At 45.1% G+C, this 25,650-nt stretch overlaps 1 protein-coding gene across 1 annotated transcript in view; it reads right to left on the reverse strand.

The window, feature by feature from the left end:
- Positions 1-4,662: 4,662 nt before the first annotated feature.
- The window catches only part of BRAF (B-Raf proto-oncogene, serine/threonine kinase), a 284,434-nt gene continuing 263,446 nt past the window's right edge, over positions 4,663-25,650 (reverse strand). Inside the window, exons 23-24 of the mRNA XM_063928964.1 lie at positions 21,225-21,377; positions 4,663-5,118 (exon numbers count right to left, since the gene is read on the reverse strand). Coding sequence (XP_063785034.1) covers positions 5,073-5,118; positions 21,225-21,377 — 199 coding nt within the window. The 3' untranslated portion in view covers positions 4,663-5,072. The remainder of the gene's footprint in view (positions 5,119-21,224; positions 21,378-25,650) is intronic.

Genomic DNA, 25,650 nt, shown 5'->3' on the forward strand with positions numbered 1-25,650 from the left:
GGATGTGAGCGCCTCAGTTCAAATAGAGCGGAAAATGATGGCTGTGATGCCACAGTTCACCTATAGAGCTGCAAATGGTGTCTGTGGTGCCTCAGTTCACCTATAGAATGTCAAATGGTGGATGTGTTGGCCTCGTTTCACCTATAGAGTGGCAAATGATGGATGTGATGGACTCAGTTCACTTATAGAGCGGCAAATGATGGATGTGATGGCCTCAGTTCAACTATCGAGCGGCAAATGATGGATGTGAGGGCCTCAGCTCAAATAGAGCGGCAAATGATGGATGTGATGCCACAGTTCACCTATAGAGTGTCAAATGATGGATGTGATGCCACAGTTCATCTATAGAGCTGCAAATGGTGTCTGTGATGCCTCAGTTCACCTATAGAATGGCAAATGGTGGATGTGTTGGCCTCATTTCACCTATAGAGTGGCAAATGATGGATGTGATGGCCTCAGTTCACCTATAGAGCGGCAAATGATGGATGTGATGCCTCAGTTCACCTATAGAGTGGCAAATGATGGATGTGATGCCTCAGTTCAACTATAGAGCAGCAAATGATGGATGTGATGCCTCAGTTCAACTATAGAGCCGCAAATGATGGATGTGAGGGCCTCAGTTCAAATAGAGCGGCAAATTATGGATGTGATGCCACAGTTCACCCATAGAGCGGCAAATGATGGGTGTGATGCCACAATTCACCTATAGAGCAGCAAATGATGGATGTGATGCCACAGTTCACCTATAGAGCGGCAAATGATGGATGTGATGGACTTAGTTCACTTATAGAGCGGCAAATGATGGATGTGATGCCACAGTTCACCTATAGAGTGGCAAATTATGAATGTGATGGCCTCAGTTCGCCTATAGAGCCGCAAATGATGGATGTGATGGCCTCAGTTCAACCATAGAGCGGCAAATGATGGATGTGAGGGCCTCTGTTCACCTATAGAGTGGCAAATGATGGATGTGATGCCACAGTTCACCTATAGAGCGGCAAATGATGGATGTGATGCCTCAGTTCAACTATTGAGCGGCAAATGATGGATGTGAGCGCCTCAGTTCAAATAGAGCGGAAAATGATGGATGTGATGCCACAGTTCACCTATAGAGCAGCAAATGATGGATGTGATGCCACAGTTCACCTATAGAGTGGCAAATGATGGATGTGATGCCTCAGTTCATCCATAAAATGGCAAATGATGGATGTGTTGGCCTCATTTCCCCTATAAAGCGGCAAATGATGGATGTGATGGCCTCAGTTCACCTATAGAGTGGCAAATGATGAATGTGATGCCTCCGTTCACCTATAGAGCTGCAAATGATGGATGTGATGGCCTCAGTTCAACTATAGAGCGGCAAATGATGGATATGTTGGCCTCAGTTCAACTAAAGAGTGGCAAATGATGGATGTGATGGCCTCAGTTCACCTATAGAGTGGCAAATGATGGATGTGATGCCTTAGTTCACCTATAGAGAGTCGAATGATGGATGTGATGCCTCAGTCCACCTATAGAGCGGCAAATGATGGATGTGATGCCACAGTTCACCCATAGAGTAGAAAATTATGGATGTGATGGCCTCAGTCCACCTATAGAGCAGCAAATGATGGAGGTGATGGCCACCGTTCACCCATAGAGCAGCAAATGATGGATGTGATGGCCACCGTTCACCTATAGAGCAGCAAATGATGGATGTGATGGCCACCGTTCACCTATAGAGCAGCAAATGATGGAGGTGATGGCCACAGTTCACCTATAGAGTGGCAAATGATGGATGTGATGCCACAGTTCACCTATAGAGTGGCAAATGATGGATGTGATGACACAGTTCACCTATAAAGTGACAAATGATGGATGTGATGCCTCAGTTCACCTATAGAATGGCAAATGATGGATGTGTTGGCCTCATTTCACCTATAAAGCGGCAAATGATGGATGTGATGGTCTCAGTTCACCTATAAAGCGGCAAGTGATGGATTTGATGCCTCAGTTCACCTATAGAGCGGCAAATGATGGATGTGATGGCCTCAGTTCACCTATAGAGCGGCAAATGATGGATGTGATGGCCTCAGTTCACCTATAGAGCGGCAAATGATGGATGTGATGCCTCAGTTCAAAAAGAGCGGCAAATGATGGATGTGATGCCACAGTTCACCTTTAGAGCGGCAAATGATGGATGTGATGCCTCAGTTCACACATAGAGCAGCAAATGATGGATGTGATGACCTCAGTTCACCTATAGAGCGGCAAAGGATGGATGTGATGCCTCAGTTCACACATAGAGCAGCAAATGATGGATGTGATGCCTCAGTTCACACATAGAGCAGCAAATGATGGATGTGATGCCACAGTTCACCTATAGAGCGGCAAAGGATGGATGTGATGCCTCAGTTCACACATAGAGCAGCAAATGATGGATGTGATGCCTCAGTTCACACATAGAGCAGCAAATGATGGATGTGATGCCACAGTTCACCTTTAGAGCGGCAAATGATGGATGTGATGCCTCAGTTCACCCATAGAGCAGCAAATGATGGATGTGATGACCTCAGTTCACCTATAGAGCGGCAAAGGATGGATGTGATGCCTCAGTCCACATATAGAGCAGCAAATGATAAAGGTGATGGGCACCGTTCACCTATAGAGCAGCAAATGATGGAGGTGATGGGCACCGTTCACCTATAGAGCAGCAAATGATAGATGTGATGGTCACCGTTCACCTATAGAGCAGCAAATGATGGAGGTGATGGGCACTGTTCACCTATAGAGCAGCAAATGATGGAGGTGATGGGCACTGTTCACCTATAGAGCAGCAAATGAAGGATGTGATGGCCTCAGTTGTGCAGACGCGATACAAAGGCTGCAGTATCACACATAGGGCCTGATTCAGAAGTGGACGCAATGTCGATGTTGTACACAGTGGAGGGATGTTTCACTGCGCGTGTATAGAAGTCACACTGCGCATATGTTGAAGTCGCACTGTGCATGTGTAGAAGTCGCACTGTGCATGCGTAGAAGTTGCACTGTGCATGCGTAGAAGTCGCACTGTGCGTGTGTAGAAGTCCCACTGTGCGTGTGTAGAAGTCGCACTGTGCGTGTGTAGAAGTCGCACTGTGCGTGTGTAGAAGTTGCACTGTGCGTGCGTAGAAGTCGCACTGTGCGTGTGTAGAAGTCGCACTGCGCCTGTATAGAAGTCACACTGCGCATATGTTGAAGTCGCACTGCGCATGTGTAGAAGTCGCACTGTGCATGCGTAGAAGTTGCACTGTGCGTGTGTAGAAGTTGCACTGTGCGTGTGTAGAAGTTGTACTGTGCATCTGTAGAAGTTGCACTGTGCATGTGTAGATGTTGCACTGTGCATGCGTAGAAGTTGCACTGTGCATGTGTAGAAGTCGCACTGTGCATGCGTAGAAGTCGCACTGTGCATGCGTAGAAGTCGCACTGTGCATGCGTAGAAGTCGCACTGTGCATATGTAGAAGTCACACTGCACATCTGTAGAAATCTCACTGCGCATTAATATAAGCTGCACTGTGCATTTATGGAAGTTGCACTGCACATTTATAGAAATTGCACTGTGCATTATAAGAAGACGCACGACTATGGCCCTCATTCCGAGTTGTTCGCTCGGTAATTTTCTTCGCATCGCAGCGATTTTCCGCTAATTGCGCATGCGCAATGTTCGCACTGCAACTGCGCCAAGTAAATTTGCTTAGAAGTTTGGTATTTTACTCACGGCATTACGAGGTTTTTTCTTCGTTCTGGTGATCGTAGTGTGATTGACAGGAAGTGGGTGTTTCTGGACGGAAACTGGCCGTTTTATGGGAGTGTGTGAAAAAACGCTGCCGTTTCTGGGGAAAACGCGGGAGTGTCTGAAGAAACGGGGGAGTGTCTGGGCGAACGCCGGGTGTGTTTGTGACGTCAAACCAGGAACGAAACTGACTGAACTGATCGCAATGGCAGAGTAAGTGTCGAGCTACTCAGTAACTGCTAAGAAATTTCTATTCGCAATTTTGAGAATCTTTCGTTCGCAATTTTGCTAAGCTAAGATTCACTCCCAGTAGGCGGCGGCTTAGCGTGTGCAATGCTGCTAAAAGCAGCTTGCGAGCGAACAACTCGGAATGACCACCTATATGTGTATGTCGCAGTGTGCATGTGTAGAAGATAAACTGCGCATGTGTAGAAGCCGCACTGAGCATGTATGGAAGACGCACTGAGCATGTATGGAAGACGCACTGCGCATATATAGAAGACGCACTGTGCATGTATATACTGTAAGTTACGCTGCGCATGTTCCGTGATGATCTTGCAATGGCTGCAGCCGCAGAGAGCATTTATTCGCAGACTGAGTGACTGGGAGAGTTTATGGGAGGTAACGGGTGGGATCACTGAAATGCAGGCGTCTTGCGAACATTTTTTAGGATTGCAATCCCATACGCAGTTAGAGTTACTTGGGTTGATGTTTAGCCGATGTGCATCCGATGGTTGCGTATTTATATTCAGGTGGTGGTTCGGAGATACCGGGGCGTCTCACAATACAAGTCTGTGCCATTTGCATACATTTGCACAGCGCCTCTGTTTTGAATCATAGCTGCAACGGCCTGTGCGCCCGTCTCTGTATGAGGTCCATGCTGTACTGTCACTGAATAAAAGAGAGACACTTAGAGTGTTGAATGATCAGAGATTCTTTTAATTTGATTTAAGTGAATTCAGCGTGGAGTGATCTGGCAGGCGGCAGCTTATACTGCGTCATCCAGAATAAACAGAACTATTTATCTTTGCCTTACAGATATACTGTACCAGTCTAACATAGAAAGGGAAATTCCACCATCAAAATCACATATGTAAGTACCCCGTACCATCAGAAAACCATACTGTAGTACCATGGAGGACCCTGGGCTATAACAGCATTCGTTACCGGTATATATCACCATATTACGTGTTATGTATTAGACTGAATATCACACAAGTTATCCGCTGTATTATGTTATGAGCAGACAGCGGCCTCAGAGCCTGAGTACAGCGTTATAGTATGTCACAGATTCCGGCTCTGGGTGAGGTTCCTCCGGCGTTACACCTCGTTCCTCTCACATGATTGGTATTCCCAACGCCTGTCCCTGCAACACAAAGCACAACTTCATAGTGTTACACAATACACGTGACACGGTAACCCATTTCCTATGTCTCTAAGTCAAGTGAACCCAATATACATGAGGAGGTGTAAAACAAGGGCCTAATTCAGACTGGATTGCTGCAGCGGCAGTGGTCGCAGTCTGAAGCCCTTTGTGGAGTGCGCGGGCCACTCCCCCGGGAGCCCAGTGAGATGCTAAAAGCATCTAAGGGCTGCCATCGCCTCTGCTTGATTGACAAGCAAAGGCGGACGTGCGGCGGGAGGGGGCGTGCCAACAGTGTTAGAACGCCATTGGTGGGGCGTAGTCCAGACAACGCAAGCGTGTCCGGAGTGTTGCAACCCGTGACGTTTACTAATGTACGTGACAGATATTTCCTATTCAGACATATATATCGCATTGACCCTTAGGGCCTGATTCAGTGAGGATGTTGCATGCACACGGCCGGTGGTTTAAGTCAGCGTATGCGTCTGAATTGGACCGCGCATGCGCCTCAATTGCAGCACAGAATTGGACGCACGGTCTGAGAATTTTAATGGGATTTCCCATAGCCAATTAGGAACCTAGGATAATGGACAAAGGACCAACGAGCTCATTACTGGGGATCATCTGACTGTGAGGGAGATAAACCAGAGGGACGTATGTGGTTGTCTAACAATTATCATTATCACCCAGGTTTCTGCTCTGTAAGCACTGACATGTGAATGTTTTGTCTGTGTGATAATATGTGATTACATTTATTACGGTTTATAGTTTAACTATACAGCATTTAAGTTCTTTCCATTTTTATACATCTATATATATATATATATATATATACAGGGGCGAATTGGGAACAAAAAGCGGCCCTGGAAGAATTTGTACTAGTGGCCCCACATGGGCAGCACCAGAGGTGTAAGGTATAGCCATGGGCCATGGCAGCAGCACCCTCTCCCCCAAGACTTTCCAGATAGTGGGCATGTCCAGCATCAAGGGGAAGTTAAGAGGAAATAAAATTAAATATTATGAGCACATTATATGATACACCTTCACAATTTAGGAAACTATATAATTCTTTAGAAAGATATATTTTCTTGCTTATTACACCAACCGTATCCCAATCACTATTCACTCAATCTTATATGTCAGCCAAGCAGGCAGACAGAGCATACACTAGATCATCTGCAATCAGGCTAAGTGGCAAAGTCATTTTCATATATGCAAATTATTTTGCATCTTATTCATTATGTCTATAAAAAGGACCATATGTTCTCAAACAAAACAGGCCCCACGGGTGCGTCGGCACACTGGGAATCTTCCCTGTGAACCCTATGGCCAATCCGCCTCTGTATGTATGTATATATATATATATATATATATATATATATATATATATATATACACTGCTCAAAAAAATACAGGGAACACTAAAATAACACATCCTAGATCTGAATGAATAAAATATTCTTATTAAATACTTTGTTCTTTACATAGTTGAGTGTGCTGACAACAAAATCACACAAAAATTATCAATGGAAATCAAATTTATTAACCCATGGAGGTCTGGATTTGGAGTCACACTCAAAATTAAAGTGGAAAAACACACTACAGGCTGATCCAACTTTGATGTATAGTCCTTAAAACAAGTCAAAATGAGGCTCAGTAGTGTGTGTGGCCTCCACGTGCCTGTATGACCTCCCTACAATGCCTGGGCATGCTCCTGATGAGGTGGCGGATGGTCTCCTGAGGGATCTCCTCCCAGACCTGGACTAAAGCATCTGCCAACTCCTGGACAGTCTGTGGTGGATGGAGCGAGACATGATGTCCCAGATGTGCTCAATTGGATTCAGGTCTGGGGAACGGGTGGGCCAGTTCATAGCATCAATGCCTTCGTCTTGCAGGAACTGCTGACACACTCCAGCCACATGAGGTCTAGCATTATCTTGCATTAGGAGGAACCCAGGACCAACCGCACCAGCATATGGTCTCACAAGGGGTCTGAGGATCTCATTTCGGTACCTAATGGCAGTCAGGCTACCTCTGGCGAGCACATGGAGGGCTGTGCGGCCCCCCAAAGAAATGCCACCCCACACCATTACTGACCAACTGCCAAACCGGTCATGCTTGAGGATGTTGCAGGCAGCAGAACGTTCTCCTTGGCGTCTCCAGACTCTGTCATGTCTGTCACATGTGCTCAGTGAGAACCTGCTTTCATCTGTGAAGAGCACAGGGCGCCAGTGGCGAATTTGCCAATCTTGGTGTTCTCTGGCAAATGCCAAACGTCCTGCACGGTGTTGGGCTGTAAGCACAACCCCCACCTGTGGACGTCGGGCCCTCATACCACCCTTGTCAAAGTCATAAAAATATCACTATGCACACTGCCATATTTGCACCTCATACAGGTCCGCGCTGCGCATGCGTGCGCTCTCCCGTGCGTGCGCATACTCGCTGCTGCGGGCACCCGCGGGCGCGCGGTATGTGCATTTACGGTAGAGTTTATGTGTTCGTAGCGTGCGACTCAATCGTTACATATTTTCACCATATAATGTATTTTGTAGATTATGGTCCCTTTGATAGAATCTGAAAGTTTAGTTAATGTAGCATGTTCATGGACAGAGAAATCCCACTTTGTTTGATACGAAGGGTCAGACAGGAGTAATACAGTGGTGTTTAGTATCCATCGGAAGAGTATTTAATTAGCAATATTCCGGTGTTGGTTTGAAGCGAATTAATCGCTCGTGCGAATAGTTATGGACATAAGAAGTTTATGTCCATTTACTATTATTTGCACTTACTTATCCATGCGGCGGGAAACCTAGTTTCCCACCCACCTGAGCAGTTGGAAATTGTCACAGCCCACCTGTATGAATCAACCTATGACCTTTTGTTATAGTGCGAGGAGGAATTCCTGTGTCCAATGAACAATGAGATTGTAGGGACCATTGAATTGTATTGTGTGTGGGGCATAACTAGACAAGCCGATCACATCCAGCTCACTCTTCAACGGTTCTCATTGCTGATAATCGGGAGCTGGATGTCCAGAGGCGCATGCGATCGTTCCCCTTTGTGCGTAAGTTTTTCTCCGTAATCATATTGTCTTTCTTGTTGTTATGGGCGATATCTCTCTCTCTCTCTCTTCTCCTCTTTCTCTCGTATTCTCTTAAACGTAATAGTATTGTATTGTATTTACTGTGTAGTTACCTGGTTAGTTAGTCTATGTTATATTGTAGTGTATAACTTGTATTGTATTAATTCTTTTGCAAGTATAACATTCATAATATATATATAAGGCGTTGGACCCTAAGCCTAGGTATCCGTGTATTTCTTATAGTGTTAAGTATTCACAGAGCGTCGGTGACGCTCAAACAGCTTTTAAGTTAATAAGGTTACACTGTGTTGCATCTACACCCTATCTCTATACTAAGGTTTTACTGCATATTACATTGTTTATGGTTTAGATATAAAGGTCTAACATTGTGAGCATCAGCGCCGCTGGTGATCTCCTCGTGGTCCCGAGCGTCCGCTACGCTATAGCGAATCATTACGTTAGTCGGCAGCCAATAGCGTGCCTACCTGTGATCTCTTGGCCGTGAGCGAACGTGACGCTTGAGCGTCTCGACCACGGCTAAGTGATTGTTACGCAACGTGCGTACCCTTACGGTACTCCATACGTCAATAGCGTACAGTGTTCTTAGACCTCATAAAGGGTTTTATATAAGATAAATATTTAGCTTTATCAATTGGCGGCTCGTCCTGTCCTTCACATATCTCTGCTAGGTAATTTCAGCAGACATTATCCATCAGCAAAGGGCGGGAGATCATATTCTTCACAGTGCTGACGGGATAAGCGTCTGCTTCGCTTAGTAAAGGGTGCTGAAGGAATCCGGAACCGGAGGTAAGAACAACACGCTAGTGTCTTTTAAAACTGTTTATTTCTGTCTTGCGTACGCACGCACATATCTGCATTTCTTTTTCATTCGTGTATTTTCATATATCACTCTCCTGTTTGCCATTTTATAAATTGATAAACGTGCTAAGAGAGATTTGTCGCTATTTCAATAGTTAAAGTGTAAAAGTAATGCGTTAAGGGATAAAGTGTAAAGCACACACGCAGCTCTACCTAAAGGTACAAGGAGAGATTGGTGTGGGGTTCAGTAGAGGATCGAGGATCATCTACATTGATAAACGTGTTAGTTGTGTTACGGTGGACATTGGTTTTGTGTACACGTGTCTCTAACAAAGGGCTGAGACTCGCGTACGCAAAGGCCGACGCACGCAGCGTAAATTACGCAACGGAGCGTCTGGGTACGCCCACGTAACTCAAGTCACACGATAGTGTTGATTTTACAGGCGATAAATAGCGCAACAGGCGATAAATAGCGCAACAGGCGATAAATAGCGCAACAGGCGATAAATAGCGCAAATCTATTTTAATATCCGAAATTTAAATTAACAGATCCTTCTCCAAATTTACAACACATCTGGTCTAAAGAAAAAAATTCTGCGCAGAAATAGAAATAGAAACAAAAGTGTATATGTGGTGAGTGAGTGTTTGTTTTTACAATTTTGGGGATTGAACCACAGAAATCATCGAGTTCTCGTGAAGGTACATACGTGTAAGTGACATGCACGGTGGCTAGGGAGGCATCTCTGGTTAAACATAAAATTTGAGCATTAGAGTGTAGCAGACCAGGAGGTCATACTGTAACAGACCAGGAGGTCAGACCAGGAGGTCGCATAACAGACCTGGAGGTCCAGGTACAGCAGACAAGGAAGTCCGCTATAGAGACAAGGCACAACACCAACAAGGGTTGGTGCAACACCCATATAGGCCAATAAAGCTCAGGCTGAAGGAATTCGCAGCTGCCGAATGTCGATTCCACTGGTCGCTCCGTACATAAGATTAGTTGCTTATGTGCTGAACGACTGTACCGCACGTAATTGTGTACATTAGTTAGTAATCTGACCTAGTACCATTAGAGTAAAGGGGTCACAAACGCCATTTGTACATTCTGACGTGATTTGTGTAATTTTTTATTTTTTCAAAAAGGGAAGTTCGCTGGTCACTCTAGAACTATCCGACAACTCCACCTTTACTGGAAAGGGTTAATGCTCTTCGGATCATACCTACATGTTCCAGTAAACTAAGGTTAATAGGGGCCCTGGGTCGAGTACGCCAGCACTATATCAGTGTGTGGGCATATTGGTCGGCGTGGGCGAGTGAGTGAGGTGCTCGGTAAACTTCACCGTCAACCTATCTTTGAATATTTTGGTTTTTTGTAAGGGTTCGCTGAAGACCCTGATATAAAGGTCAGAGGTAGAGCAAGCAACACCTACAAATTATGGGGGCCAGTTGTTCAGGAAGGGGGCGATCAACCTCGGTTCGGGTTGATTCTGTAAACCGACCAGTCGGGTCGGCAAGGTATGTAATGTGTGAAAAATACGGAAGGCACACAGAAATTTTATGTGATGAATGGGAAAGAATGACTGTACATGACGGGGAGAAATTCCCAAGAGTAGGTAGCTTCAGCCCAGAAGTGTTAACGAATTTAAGGAGGAGGATATGTCTCATTAAGTCAACAAAGAGACGAATCCAACATTATGATTATTTGCAGCTATGGCAACAGGAGGGTGAAATACAGAGAGGATTGGCTCTGGCGGCGGGATCTGGCCCTATCAGGAAACTGATAGCCACGGCCCCACCGCCACCATACATATCAGGAGAGAAATTGGTTGCGGAGAATGACGCATCAAGGGGTAACAAACAGGCACTTAGCAACTGTATAAATGTTAAAGATAATGTTAATAAGTTAACCAATGCAAGTATTAACCCGTGCAAGTTGTACCCTGTTTTGAACTTTCCCCAGGAGTGTGATCAAGAGGACGACGCGGCAACAATATCGGCGCTCTCTCTAGCAGCCACCATATCAGAAACAACAGTAGGCACGGCCCAACCCATAAGATTAGTAACAAAGCCCCCTAGCGGAGGGACAGGTGAGGTCGTATCAACGGGTAAGTACGGCACCATACACTATGCTGAAACCATTTCACCACAGACTGTAGAATCTACACAGAATGATGTTGTTAAACTTGCTCCCGTGAGGGTAATAGCAGTTCCAAATGGGAAAACGGACACTACAGGAGTCACTCCTATCAGGAACATTGCCATGTACAGCCCGTTTTCCCGAATGGAATTAAGAACCATAGTGTCTGAATTCCCTGATCCTAGAAAAGATTTAGTTGCTAGCCAAAAATACATCAGAGACCTAGGGAACACTTTAGAACCCAATAACAAAGATTGGCAGATATTGCTGAGGGCTTGTTTACCCTCCAATGTCGACGCAGCTCAATTTTTAGCTGACTGTGGACTGGATCAGGATGTACCTCTTACAGATGTGTACAACAAAGATAACGTAAAAAGAATAAATTTACAGTTAAAGGAGTATTTTCCAGCTGTGGCCAAATGGAATAGAATTTTTTCCATTAAACAAAAAGAGACAGAAACAACTGCTGATTATTTTCACCGGGCATTATTAGAAATGGCAAAATACACTGGCATAGAGGACATTAGGACCAATGCAAATCATCAAGAAGTAGCAGTATCTGTGCTAATGGATGGTTTAAAAGAAGCATTAAAAACAAGGGTACAGACCACGCAACCATGTTGGCGAGGTCTGTCAGTGGCTACTTTGAGAGAGGCTGCTATTGATCACGACCAGAATATCACCAGACACAGGGAGTCACAAGGTGATAAGTTAATGTCAGTAAGTATACAGGCCCTGACCACAAAACAGCCTGTGTTTATATCACCAAACCCCGTGGGTAAGTCAAATGTGGTAACATGTTATTTTTGTCATAAACAGGGACACATAGCACGAGACTGTAGAGCGAAAAATTCGCAAAGATCATACCAACCCCCTAGACAACGACACAACACACGACATTGGGAGCAGGGTCCGCAGAGACGGAGTTATGAGCCACATACAGGGGAAACAAAAAGATACCCCCCGAACAGAGACTGGCACGCCTCTGGTAGTTCCCAGCTAACTCCCTCACAAGTAGTTGCTGCCAGCGGGATTCAGGGAGGTCACCATACCCAATAGGGGTGTGGCCATACCTGTAACCTGCAGCCAGTAAAATTGATTGCAAATCTTGGAAGCGAACCCGAGATTGCAATAAATGTAGCTGGTAAATCATTAAACTTTCTTGTAGATACAGGGGCGGCCAAATCAGTGATAAATACGACAGTGGGCATGAGAACCACTGGTAAGACAATTCCAGCCATGGGAGTAACAGGAGTAGTCCAGCACTACCCTGTTAGCAAACCAGCCGAGATTACAATAGGGCCTTTACATACCAAGCATTCCTTTTTGCTGGCTGCATCGGCACCGACTAATCTCCTGGGAAGGGATTTATTGTGCAAAATGGGGTGCGTCATTTATTGTACTCCTGAAGGTGTATTCTTGGACATACCTGAGAATCACGCTCAGGAAGTGCGAGACATGTTAGACTCCCCATCAAAATTAATGTCACATACCATTATGACAAATAGGACTCCATCCCAAGTAGAAGAAATGACATCCCAGATACCAGAGTCACTTTGGACTAAAGATGGACAGGACACTGGATTAATGGCAAACGTAGCTCCGGTAGTTGTACAAGTAAAAGATGGTAGGATAGCTCCAAAAATCCCACAGTACCCTCTGAAGCCAGAGGTGGAGTTAGGAGTTTATCCCGTAATAGAGCGCTTGCTACAACAGGGCATTCTGGTAAGAACGTCCAGCACTGCCAATAGTCCCATCTTCCCTGTTAAAAAGAGTGGGGGGAGGGGTTACAGGCTAGTGCAGGATCTAAGGGGGATTAACAAAATAGTTGAGAGTCAGTTCCCCGTAGTGCCAAATCCAGCTGTCATCCTTATGCAAATCCCTCCCACTGCAAAATTTTTCACTGTTATTGACCTCTGCTCCGCTTTCTTTTCGGTACCCCTACACCCTGACAGCCAATACTTGTTTGCATTCACATACAGAGGAGTCCAATACACATGGACTCGATTACCACAAGGTTTCATAGACAGTCCAAGTATATTTTCCCAGGCTTTGCATGATTGTTTACAGTCTTTCCAACCAGAGAGTGGATCAGTATTAATACAGTACGTGGATGATCTACTACTGTGTTCTGATTCAGTGGAAGCATCCCTGAAGGATACGAAACAGCTCCTGTTTCATCTTTCAGACACAGGACACAAGGTTTCCAAAGACAAGTTGCAATTATGCCAAACTAAAGTAAAATATTTGGGACACTGTCTAACACAAGGACTGAGACACCTGACCGCTGATAGAATTCAAGCAATTAGAGACATGACTCTGCCACAAACCCAGCAACAGATCAGAACATTTTTAGGAATGTGTGGGTATTGCCGTAACTGGATCCCAGGGTTTTCCATTCTAGCGTTACCTTTGCAGGAGATGGTCTCCTCAAACAAACCTGATCGGATTTCGCATACAGACGAGTCCGAGATGGCATTTGAGAGACTTAAACAGTGCCTAACGCAGGCACCAGCATTAGGTATGCCAGACTATGGGAAACCCTTTGAGCTGTACGGAACAGAAAGTGCTGGTTGCGCGGCAGGCGTCTTAACCCAAAAGCACGGTGATGCCAGCAGGCCAGTAGCATACTATAGCGCTCAGCTAGATACGGTAGCGCGATCCCTCCCCACATGCTTGCGAAGCGTTGCTGCGATAGCATTGCTAGTAACGAAAAGCGAAGATGTAGTGTTAGGTCACAACCTCACAATTCATACACCACATGCAGTGTCAGCCTTGCTAAATTCTGCCCAAACCAGGCACGTCTCATCAGCGCGGTTTACAAGATGGGAATTGGCACTAATGGCCCCCGTAAACATCACCATAAGGAGATGCAGTGCATTAAATCCTGCAACATATCTCCCAGGTGTGCCTGGACAGGCACAAAGGGTGGAGGATGAGAGTGGTGGGGAAGGAGGATTTAATACAAGGGAAGACACACATGATTGTATGGAATATTTGACCCAAAATTTCACGGCAAGGCCTGACATCAGTGACAACCCACTGGAAGATGTAGAGCTCACGTTCTACACGGATGGTAGTTGTCATAGACAGTCAGACTCGGGAGACTTGTGTACTGGATACGCAGTCGTAGATGACCAAGGCACCATAGAAGCTGAACCGCTAGGCCCACCTCACTCAGCCCAGGTTGCTGAACTGGTCGCCCTAACCAGAGCATGTGAATTGGCTAAGGGTAAGTCAGCCAATATCTACACCGACTCTAGATACGCATTCGGGGTAGTTCATGATTTCGGAGCCCTATGGCGCCTCAGAAATTTCATGACGGCAGCTGGTACACCGGTAGCGCATGCAGCTCACATCAAAAGGCTTCTAACAGCGATACAGGAACCCGACAGAGTGGCTGTTATCAAGTGTAAAGCACACACATATAGCCAGGACCCAGTATCACTTGGTAACAGCCGAGCAGACGAAGCTGCTAAGTTAGCAACCGGTACCCCCAGACAGACAGACACCACGCAACTGATGGTATTTAATACCATCAACACACAGAAGTTGTGTGAAATGCAAAATTTGTGTTCCACACAGGAAAAGGCAGTCTGGAAGGCAAAGGGATATGGCCAGGAGTCCTCAGGACTCTGGACGGATGGACATGGTAAACCAGTGGCCCCCAGAGCATACCTTCCATGTTTGGCTGAAGCAGCTCACGGGCTGACTCATCTGGGCAAGGAAGGGATGTGCAAGTTGGTAAGAGCATATTGGTGCGCCCCAGGATTTTCATCTCATGCGAGTAAAAGAGCAATGTCATGCCTTACCTGTTTGAGAAAGAACATCGGAAAGGCAATACCAACAGAACCATCTCATATCCCACCTGCAGGCGGCCCTTTCCAGGTAATACAGATTGACTTCATTCAATTACCCCCTTGTCGAAATTTGAAATATGTACTTGTTTGTATAGATGTTTTCTCAAATTGGGTTGAAGCATTTCCTGCGGCCACAAATACCGCTATGTTTACTGCTAAGAAAATTGTGCAGGAATTTGTATGTAGATATGGTATCCCTAGAATAATTGAAAGTGATAGGGGTACCCATTTTACAGGTGATGTCTTTCAAGGAATGTGTAAGTTGATGGGAATTGATAGCAAGCTGCACACTCCATACCGTCCACAGGCGAGTGCGAAGGTGGAAAGAGTGAACAGCACTATTAAAAATAAACTGAGCAAAGTTATGGCAGAGACAGGATTGACATGGCCAGAAGCTTTACCCATTGTACTGTACAGCATCAGAACCACTCCCAGGTCCCCTCTTAATCTGTCTCCCTTTGAAATCTTGTTTGGTCGACAACCGCATGTTATGATTAACCCTCAGGATGATTTGAAGTGTAACAATGAAGTGACTGTAAAATACCTGATTAACATGAGTAAACAGTTAAGGAATCAAAATGATAATTTGAAGTTGGTGATTCCTGATTTACCAGATAGTAATTGTCATGACATTGAACCTGGGGATTATGTAATGATACGGAATTTTCTACGCTCAGGTTGCCTTATTGACAGATGGGAAGGACCATACCAAGTCTTATTGACTAGCACTACAGCATTGAAAGTTGCCGAGAGAGAGACTTGGGTTCATTCGTCCCATTGTAAGAAGGTTGCTGATCCAGAGAGGTCCCGGGATAAGGAACAGACGGTAGAGGAAGTTGTATCACTGGAGTGTCTGTTCCAGGAGGACTGAGGCGGCACCTGAGCATTGAGAATCACAAGATCAAAAGCAGTTGTCGATCCCCCGTTTCCCTTTTATTGTTTTTCTCCACTTCCCATCCCCTCTCCCTCAAATTATTTTTTCCCCTTCTCATTCTTCTTCGTTTCCTCCTATAAGATGGACTTGCCCCAAGAGACTGTGATCCGGATTTTCCTGTTGACCATGATGTTGACCAGAGCAGTCTGTTCCGGCGAGAGTACCATGGAGGTCGAGAAAGGTTCTGGAATGGGTTCTGATGACAAAGATGGAGGCGTAGTTTTCCAAGAACAACTTAACCAACAAGTAAAGGCGAGTATCAGAAAACGATCCGATAGCATTGACAATAGAAGGAATTGTGAAGGATTGTTAGCTGAAGAAAACTGTATCTGTAGGCTCTGTGACAACGTAGTTGAGGATGGGTGCATTAAGAAATGCCAATCCAGTTTTAACATCCACATGGACCGGCATCCATTGAGTGACTATCACTCCTTAGTGGGTAGTGTGTTAAATCAAACAGATTGTTGGGTATGCTCTCAAGTACCTCAAGGTCATAGCAAATCAGGACTAGTACCATTTCCTTTAACGATAGGGGAGGTACTTGAGCTAAAGGGTGGGAGACCGGTGGACAGGAGGTTTAATATCTCCAGTCCTCCTAGTTTGAAGCTCCACCAATATCATGTGGATAGATCCCTAATATGTTTTAACATTTCCAATCCCCGAAAGCCGGGAAATTGGGAAGTGTCATGGAGTAACCAAACCATGACCTTTTCATATAGAGCAGATAGAATGCCTACAGATACAGAGCTTATACGCCACATAGCCAGTAGTGGAAAATATTTCCGATATAGGTATACCCTAGGAAGTAGGATTACGAGAGTTGGAGAGGTATCACCAGGATACTGTGCACATATCGTACAAACTGGTACGTGTACTAAACAGATGGGAGAATTAGGGGTAGGAGATTTCACATGGAGGATGTGTAATATGGTTATGTCCTACTCCGTCCCATATGTTCTCCCCGATGATGCATATTTCATATGCGGGAGGAAGGCGTATAAGTGGCTTGCCCCAAACTCTGAAGGATTGTGTTATATTGGAAAAGTACTGCCTGAAGTAATGACTGTATCACATGACAAAATGAAAGATATACACCGTGGTGCCCAAGCTCCTTATACTCATACCCATTACGAGCACGTAGTTAAAAGGCAACTGACAGAAAGGACAGAGCATTTGGCCTCTGACATGATCCATGAATCCACCGGGATTCAGGTTCTACTTGCGTTAGATTTCACTCGCACCGCTAGAGGAGTGATGAACTATAGATACATATCTGCGCTTGCAAATTTGTTAGATAATATCACTGAAATGTATGATGACACGTTTAGGTATACTGGAAGAGAACTTCAAGCTTACAAAACAGAACTGGTACAGCATAGAATGGTTCTTAATTATCTCACAGCAGTGACAGGAGGATATTGTGTCACACTGGCAACACAGTACGGCGTGAAATGTTGCACATATATCACAAATAGCACCGAGGATCCGGTCGAGGTCATAGACCAAAAGATGGACGATATTCTCCAACTGAAGTGGGAATTTCGCAGGAGACACAATCTCACTCTTGCTGCTGTAGGTAATGAGCTGACTGGTTGGGTGTCATGGTTGAACCCGCGAAATTGGTTCTCTGGTTTAGGAGAATGGGCTCAAGGAGTCATAATGGATGTTGGGAAGTTTCTTCTATGTATCTTAGGTGTTGTCATATCCATTGGCTTGATATTTAGATGCGGTCAGGCTTTAATGAAGTGCAAACGTCGTACCAGGGTAATGAGTCTAAGGAGTGAGGAAATTGAAATTCCAATGGATTTGATTTATGACCCAACGGTAGAAACAATGATGTGATGAAAATGCGATTATACGGTCCGTTTCTTTCACCTGTTTTTCCGTTTTTCTCCAAGGTAAAAAGACCCACTTTTGACGAGGAATTTGATGATCCGGTATACAGACAACTGATGGATTAAAGAAGAAGTTTTGACAACCTTATACACAGATTTTTGATGAACTATGCCATAGATCCCCAGTTTCCCTAGAAATTTTAAAATTACGCTAGCCCAACACTTTTGTAAATCTAAGGACATTGACAAGGTTTTTGCTCGCACCTTATGGGCAAAAGCACAAAGAAGACTGCAATCAACAGACACCGAACAAGACCTCAACCGACAAATGTACATTAACCTGACATAGAATACCACTGCATTTACCGTAATCATGTCTTTTCTTCATCTCTACAACCTTCAGGTAATTACACACATAGTCGATAGGGAATACAGGCACAGATATCAGCAATCACATATTTCCCCACTCATGTATCATCAACTAAAATGTGCTCCCCCATTTTGTTGTAACCACAGCCGAAAAGAGCTCGGTAAAGTTTGACAGCCCATCCACAGACCCGTACTACGGGATAAGAAGGAATTCAAATGTATACTTCGCAATACCTCGAAGCTTGATTTAAAACACGTACGGCACGATGATACATGACCCCCAAACATGGATTCATACACACATTCTTCTACTATCCCACTAGGTCATACCCTTTTTCCTACCTTCTCCTCTCCTCCCTTACCCAACCATGGAAATGTATTAACCCCTGACATATATTTTTCTCGTTTTGAAATGTTTTAGGAAGTGGCAGTTATTGTTGACTGCCAAAGGGTGGACTGTCAAAGTCATAAAAATATCACTATGCACACTGCCATATTTGCACCTCATACAGGTCCGAGCTGCGCATGCGTGCGCTCTCCCGTGCGTGCGCATACTCGCTGCTGCGGGCACCCGCGGGCGCGCGGTATGTGCATTTACGGTAGAGTTTATGTGTTCGTAGCGTGCGACTCAATCGTTACATATTTTCACCATATAATGTATTTTGTAGATTATGGTCCCTTTGATAGAATCTGAAAGTTTAGTTAATGTAGCATGTTCATGGACAGAGAAATCCCACTTTGTTTGATACGAAGGGTCAGACAGGAGTAATACAGTGGTGTTTAGTATCCATCGGAAGAGTATTTAATTAGCAATATTCCGGTGTTGGTTTGAAGCGAATTAATCGCTCGTGCGAATAGTTATGGACATAAGAAGTTTATGTCCATTTACTATTATTTGCACTTACTTATCCATGCGGCGGGAAACCTAGTTTCCCACCCACCTGAGCAGTTGGAAATTGTCACAGCCCACCTGTATGAATCAACCTATGACCTTTTGTTATAGTGCGAGGAGGAATTCCTGTGTCCAATGAACAATGAGATTGTAGGGACCATTGAATTGTATTGTGTGTGGGGCATAACTAGACAAGCCGATCACATCCAGCTCACTCTTCAACGGTTCTCATTGCTGATAATCGGGAGCTGGATGTCCAGAGGCGCATGCGATCGTTCCCCTTTGTGCGTAAGTTTTTCTCCGTAATCATATTGTCTTTCTTGTTGTTATGGGCCATATCTCTCTCTCTCTCTCTTCTCCTCTTTCTCTCGTATTCTCTTAAACGTAATAGTATTGTATTGTATTTACTGTGTAGTTACCTGGTTAGTTAGTCTATGTTATATTGTAGTGTATAACTTGTATTGTATTAATTCTTTTGCAAGTATAACATTCATAATATATATATATAAGGCGTTGGACCCTAAGCCTAGGTATCCGTGTATTTCTTATAGTGTTAAGTATTCACAGAGCGTCGGTGACGCTCAAACAGCTTTTAAGTTAATAAGGTTACACTGTGTTGCATCTACACCCTATCTCTACACTAAGGTTTTACTGCATATTACATTGTTTATGGTTTAGATATAAAGGTCTAACATTGTGAGCGTCAGCGCCGCTGGTGATCTCCTCGTGGTCCCGAGCGTCCGCTACGCTATAGCGAATCATTACGTTAGTCGGCAGCCAATAGCGTGCCTGCCTGTGATCTCTTGGCCGTGAGCGAACGTGACGCTTGAGCGTCTCGACCACGGCTAAGCGATTGTTACGCAACGTGCGTACCCTTACGGTACTCCATACGTCAATAGCGTACAGTGTTCTTAGACCTCATAAAGGGTTTTATATAAGATAAATATTTAGCTTTATCACCCTCATGGAGTCTGTTTCTTATCGTTTGAGTAGACACATGCACATTTGTGGCTTGCTGGAGGTCATTTTGCAGGGCTCTGGCAGTGTTCCTCCTTGCACAAAGGCGGAGCTAGAGGTTCTGCTACTGGGTTGTTGCCCTCCTACGGCCTCCTCCACGTCTCCTGATGTACTGGCCTGTCTCCTGATAGCGCCTCCATGCTCTGGACACTACGCTGACAGACACAGCAAACCTTCTTGCCACAGCTCGCATAGATGTGCCATCCTGGATGAGCTGCACTACCTGAGCCACTTGTGCGGGTTGTAGACTCTGTCTCATGCTACCACTAGAGTGAAAGCACCGCCAGCTTTCAAAAGTGACCAAAACATCAGCCAGAAAGCATAGGAGCTGAGAAGTGGTCTGTGGTCACCACCTGCAGAACAACTCCTTTATTGGGGGTGTCTTGCTAATTGCCCATAATTTCCACCTGTTGTCTATTCCATTTGCACAACAGCATGTGAAATTGATTGTCAATCAGTGTTGCTTCCTAAGTGGACAGTTTGATTTCACAGAAGTGTGATTGACTTGGAGTTACATTGTGTTGTTTAAGTGTTCCCTTTATTTTTTTGAGCAGTGTATATATATATATATATATACATATACATATATATATATATATATAAAATTTCATTTAATTTTCTGTGTAGTAAATCAGTAACACATGCATTTCTGGGTTTTAATTGTTTGCGATAGGACAGCTTTGTAGCACTGTGTGATTTTTGTTGTTGTTCGCATACAGTTTTCTCGTAACTGCAAAGACCATACTGACAGCTGCTTCTCAAGTCACTGTTTTGTAATAGTAGAATTTATATTGACTATTTATGTTGCTGATAACGCCATAAAGCTCCCACCTATATTTTTTTTTTTTTTTTTTCGTTTTAGGAATATCCCAATTCCATTTGCTACTGTAACTGAGGTTTTCAAAAACTCTCTCTATGGCGGCACTTCAGTTCTCAATAAGGTGCGGTGTTGCGATGTTCGGATGGATCAGAAGTGCAGAACAATGAGAGTTACGGTACCTTATTACTGTGTATTTAAAAGCGTGCCTCTGTGTGTAATTTTGGTGGTCACAATGTGCCGGCGTCATGACCATTTCATCAGCAGTTTTCGCCCATCGCCGCTAATTGAATCCCCCCCATGAGTGAATTTGTCTCTGTTAGCCCACTGTAACATACTGTACATACTCTGTTTTGTTGTCATGGTAACTGTGAGCCCCAGTCAGGTAATGATTAGCGGGCGCGTCCCATCTCAGGTACTGATCAAAGTCATTGATGTATCCGCTCCACTTGCAGTTGTGTGATACCGGCACCTCTCCCTGGCAGCAATAAAACCTCCACCTACAGATGACATAATGGGGATACAAGTTTTATAACAGCACGAAGCACTACTTGGTATAATTTATCTTAATAATTTATCTGTTATCTCTGGATTAGAACATTTGTACACAAGGCTTTAGTAAGCGAAGGTTATAGGGCCTGATTCTGCATCGCAGACACTGCTAATGTCTGACATAGTGGATCGCTGTTTTTCTTCTGCGCATGTAATCTACGTCACATTGCGCATGTGCCCATACGGAGATGGTCCGTCTTTCACGCGTGTTATGGGAGTGTAGTGGATGAGTCGCTGAAAGCAGTTGCATACAGAAACGCTCAACCGCTCACATAGGAGGCCATACTCTGAAGGAGAACTTCACCTGCCATAGAGACCAATGGAAGCCCACGGAAGGGGCCTTCTGATGAAACTGTACTACCCATAAACACGGAGAAACGCGTTAAGGGATCTACCTACTACATCTATTTGGTCCTGACCACCTAGACCACCCACAGATCGGAGGCTGCTCTGCACTTTCCAAGTGGTGGTGACCCAGAGCCGCGCTTCTTCTCCCTCCCAATGGACATTGCCGCACTCATATCGTACCATCGGATCACCACTACACAGGCCGGCTGTGCAGAAGCGGCAGTGGTGAGAGTTTGATTGGCGGTGGGGAGGGCAATTTGAGAGCGCTGGTTCTGCAGGCTCACAAAGTACTGTTGTGAGCTATTTTAATTCATCCCCGGCTATACGGCCATCCCATATATACAGCAAACTCACTATCTCTTTACCAAGCAGCCTTCTTTGGAGTTACAAATAGCACTTTCACTGTGCTTAATTATCCTGCACTGGAGCTCCGTATACCGATTTCTGTGGACTACAATAATATTGGTGGTATTATGGACTGACTAGTGAGCAGTGGTAGAAAATGGTGTAATATATTGGGGGTCATTCCGAGTTGATCGCAGCTGTGCTAAATTTAGCACAGCTACGTTCATGTTCCCAGACATACGGGGGGACGCCCAGCACAGGGCTAGCCCGCCCCGCATGTCAGTCCGCCCCCCCCCTTCCCGCACAAATACAAAAGCATCGCACAGAGGCGATGCTTTTGTGCTTGTTGAGTAACTCCCGGCTAACGCAGCTCCTGCGGCTGGCCGGGAGTTGCTCGTTGCTGCACACGGTCACTGCAGCTGCGTGTGACGTCACGCAGCCGCCGCGGCCCGTGCCTGCGTTGGCCGGACCGCGCCCCCATGATGGCAGCCTAACGCCGCCGTGCCGCCCATCGACCGCCTCTGCCTTTCAATCAGGCAGAGGCGATCGTTAGGGAATGACAGGCTTCGGCCATCCGGCATGCGCCGGTGCACTGCGGTGCAGGCACATGCGCAATTCCGACCCGATCGCTGCGCTGCGAACTGCAGAGAGCGATCGGGTCAGAATGACCCCCATTGTCTATTAATTGCATTGATTTTAGTATAATACATATGAATAAATTGTTTTTACTATTAATTAAATTTAGCGCTCCCTTGTGATACTGTGCATCTCATTTTTTTTTTGTTCTGTCTAATAGCGAGTACTACAGAGTACTCGTATGGGAGCAGCTTAAATATAAATATACTATTATCTTATCCATTCGGCTAGCAGCCTTTCTATAATTTAATATATTTTAATTTCTTTGTGCACCAAAAAATATTAAAATTTTTATTGTTATTTATATTGGCTTTATAGTGGCGTCTGCATAAAGTCGCAGACGGGCCTGATTTATACCGGGTAAATTTTCTTCCTTTATTGCTTAAGATTACTACAGATATAAATAAATGGTCTTCACTCCAACTTACTTGGCTGGGTAGGATTAACACGGTAAAGATGACAATTCTCCCTAGAGTTTTGTACCTACTGCAAGCGTTGCCCATAGCAGTACCTGTTTCTTTTTTCACTACTCTGCAGTCATCTGTTGGTCATTTTATCTGGGGGCGGAGAGGGCACCGACTCTCCCAATTCCCACTGACCCGTACTCGTAGAGAAGGCGGTTTACAATTACCTCATTTTATTAGCTATTATTATGCTGTACATTTGGCCAGAGTTAGTGATATGTCTAGATCCCCAAGCCCTAAGCAATGGCCACACATAGCGGAATTAACTGCGGGTGCTCCTACCTGTATTCTCCCCTGGCTCAAAAAAATTCCACGTGTACCACATCCCACCTTAGGCCCGACCCTTAAGATATGGAAGAAATTTAGGTTTCTAGACTCCTTTAGCCCAAACCCTTCACTGCCGACACCACTATTGTTTAATCCAGATCTACCCGCAAATCCCCTCTCCCTGTCTCCGTCATCTGTATGGGCTGAAGCTGGCATTTCTCATTTGAGTCACTTGATTGGTCCGACGGGTTTCCATCCCTTCGCGGACCTGCAACGATCCTTTGGTCTACCGACTAATTCTTTCTGGGCTTACCTACAAATTCGGCATTATGTTACTGCAACGCCGGCTCGTGCGGTGGGATGGAAACCGACGATTTTTGAGTCCTTGTGTCTCTCCGAGAATTTTCCACGACACCTAATATCTTTACTGTACAGACAATGCCTTGCGAGCTCTCCCACCCGTCCTCTGGCATTTGTTACGGCTTGGCATGAAGACCTGGGTAAAGAGTTGACCACTGACCAATGGTCTCGCATTTTTCAGTTCACATTTGCTAGTTCACCCTCACTTCAAGTCCTGGAGGCACAATACAAAGTGGTCTCGAGATGGTATAGATGCCCGGATCGGGTCCACCACATGTTTCCGAGTGTTCCAGACGTCTGCTGGAGGTGTGGCCGGTCTCGTGGCACTCCCTGCGTCTCAATTCACATCCGTGTGGTTTGATTGGCTGGAATTCAAAGGGACGCAGGAATACAAAACTCTTTCGCTACCCTCCCCCCCTACGACATCTTAGGGTTGTGACGGTGATGGCGGTCTAACCATCTTTCTCTTTTTTCTCTTTCTTTCCCTTTTTTCTGTCTGTTCTTTTTGTTTCTTGTATGTTCTGTTTTTCTTGTTATGATTACTTGAAGATAATACAGTTTACTGTCTCAAGTTAAGTAGGCTGATGATATTATACATTGCTTTTGTTCTCTGTATGTTTGGTCTACGACTGTTATGTCAGCTTATGCTACGATAATTTTTGTACTGTATGCAATTTTTTGGGGCTGTATACTGTTATTTCTCTACTAATAAAACACAATTTGCATAAAGTCGCAGACGGGCGACCGCCAAAAGTCACAGACACGGATGCAGACTCAGAATCAGCAGCATTGTCAGATGTGGGCAGCACTGTCTTATCAGAAACTCCAGGTGGCGCTGTTGCCATAGTGGTTTTTAAAAAATAACCGTATTAGGTCCCCATTTATCAAGCCTTGGAGAGTGATAAATAGCATGGTAATAAAGTACCAGCCAATCAGCTCCTAACTGCCATCTTACAGGCTGTGTTTAAAAAAAATTGACAGTTAGGAGCTGATTGGTTGCTACTTTATCACGGGATATGGTCATTAGGTCGATCACACTTAGGTTGACAGTCATTAGGTTGGCCACTATTGGTCGACATGTATTAGGTCGACATGGAAAAAGGTCGACATGCGTTTTCACGGTTTTTCTTTTATTTTTTTTAACTTTTTCATACTTTGGGATCCACGTGGACTATGATTGGGAACAGTAACCTGTACTCGCCATGCGAGGGGACACGGTGCACTAATTGGGGTTCCCCGTCACTTTACGAAGAAAACGACACCAAAATAAGTAAAAAAACTCATGTCGACCCTTTTCAACGTCGACCTTGTTTATGTCGACCTAATGACCATGTAAACCTAATGCATGTCGACCAATAGTGGTCGACCTAATGACTGTCGACATAAGCATGGTCGACCTAATGACCCATACCCTTTATCACGTGCTATTTATCCCTCTCCAAGGCTTGATAAATGTGGGTCTTAAGGCCAGTACTCACGGCCCGATGCGGGAGAGATGTGTGCTGAGCGAACCGCTCAGCACACATCTCTCCAGGCGCTCAGCACAGCACGATGTGTGCTGAGCGTGCGGGGGGAGATGGGGGGGGGGGCGCTCACTTCACCCAGCGGGTGAAGTGAGCGACCCGCTAGATTGGCCTGCATGCAGGCCAATCTAGCAGCAGCGATAGCGATGCGCGGGGCTGCACATCGCTATCGCTGTTAGGGGTACACACGGAGCGATCTTGCTGAAAATCTAAGCAATCTAGTCAGATTGCTTAGATTATCGCTCCGTGTGTACCCCCCTTTAGATTAGAGATGTGCA

Source organism: Pseudophryne corroboree, chromosome 6, assembly GCF_028390025.1.
Source record: "Pseudophryne corroboree isolate aPseCor3 chromosome 6, aPseCor3.hap2, whole genome shotgun sequence".
Classification (NCBI taxonomy): domain Eukaryota; kingdom Metazoa; phylum Chordata; class Amphibia; order Anura; family Myobatrachidae; genus Pseudophryne; species Pseudophryne corroboree.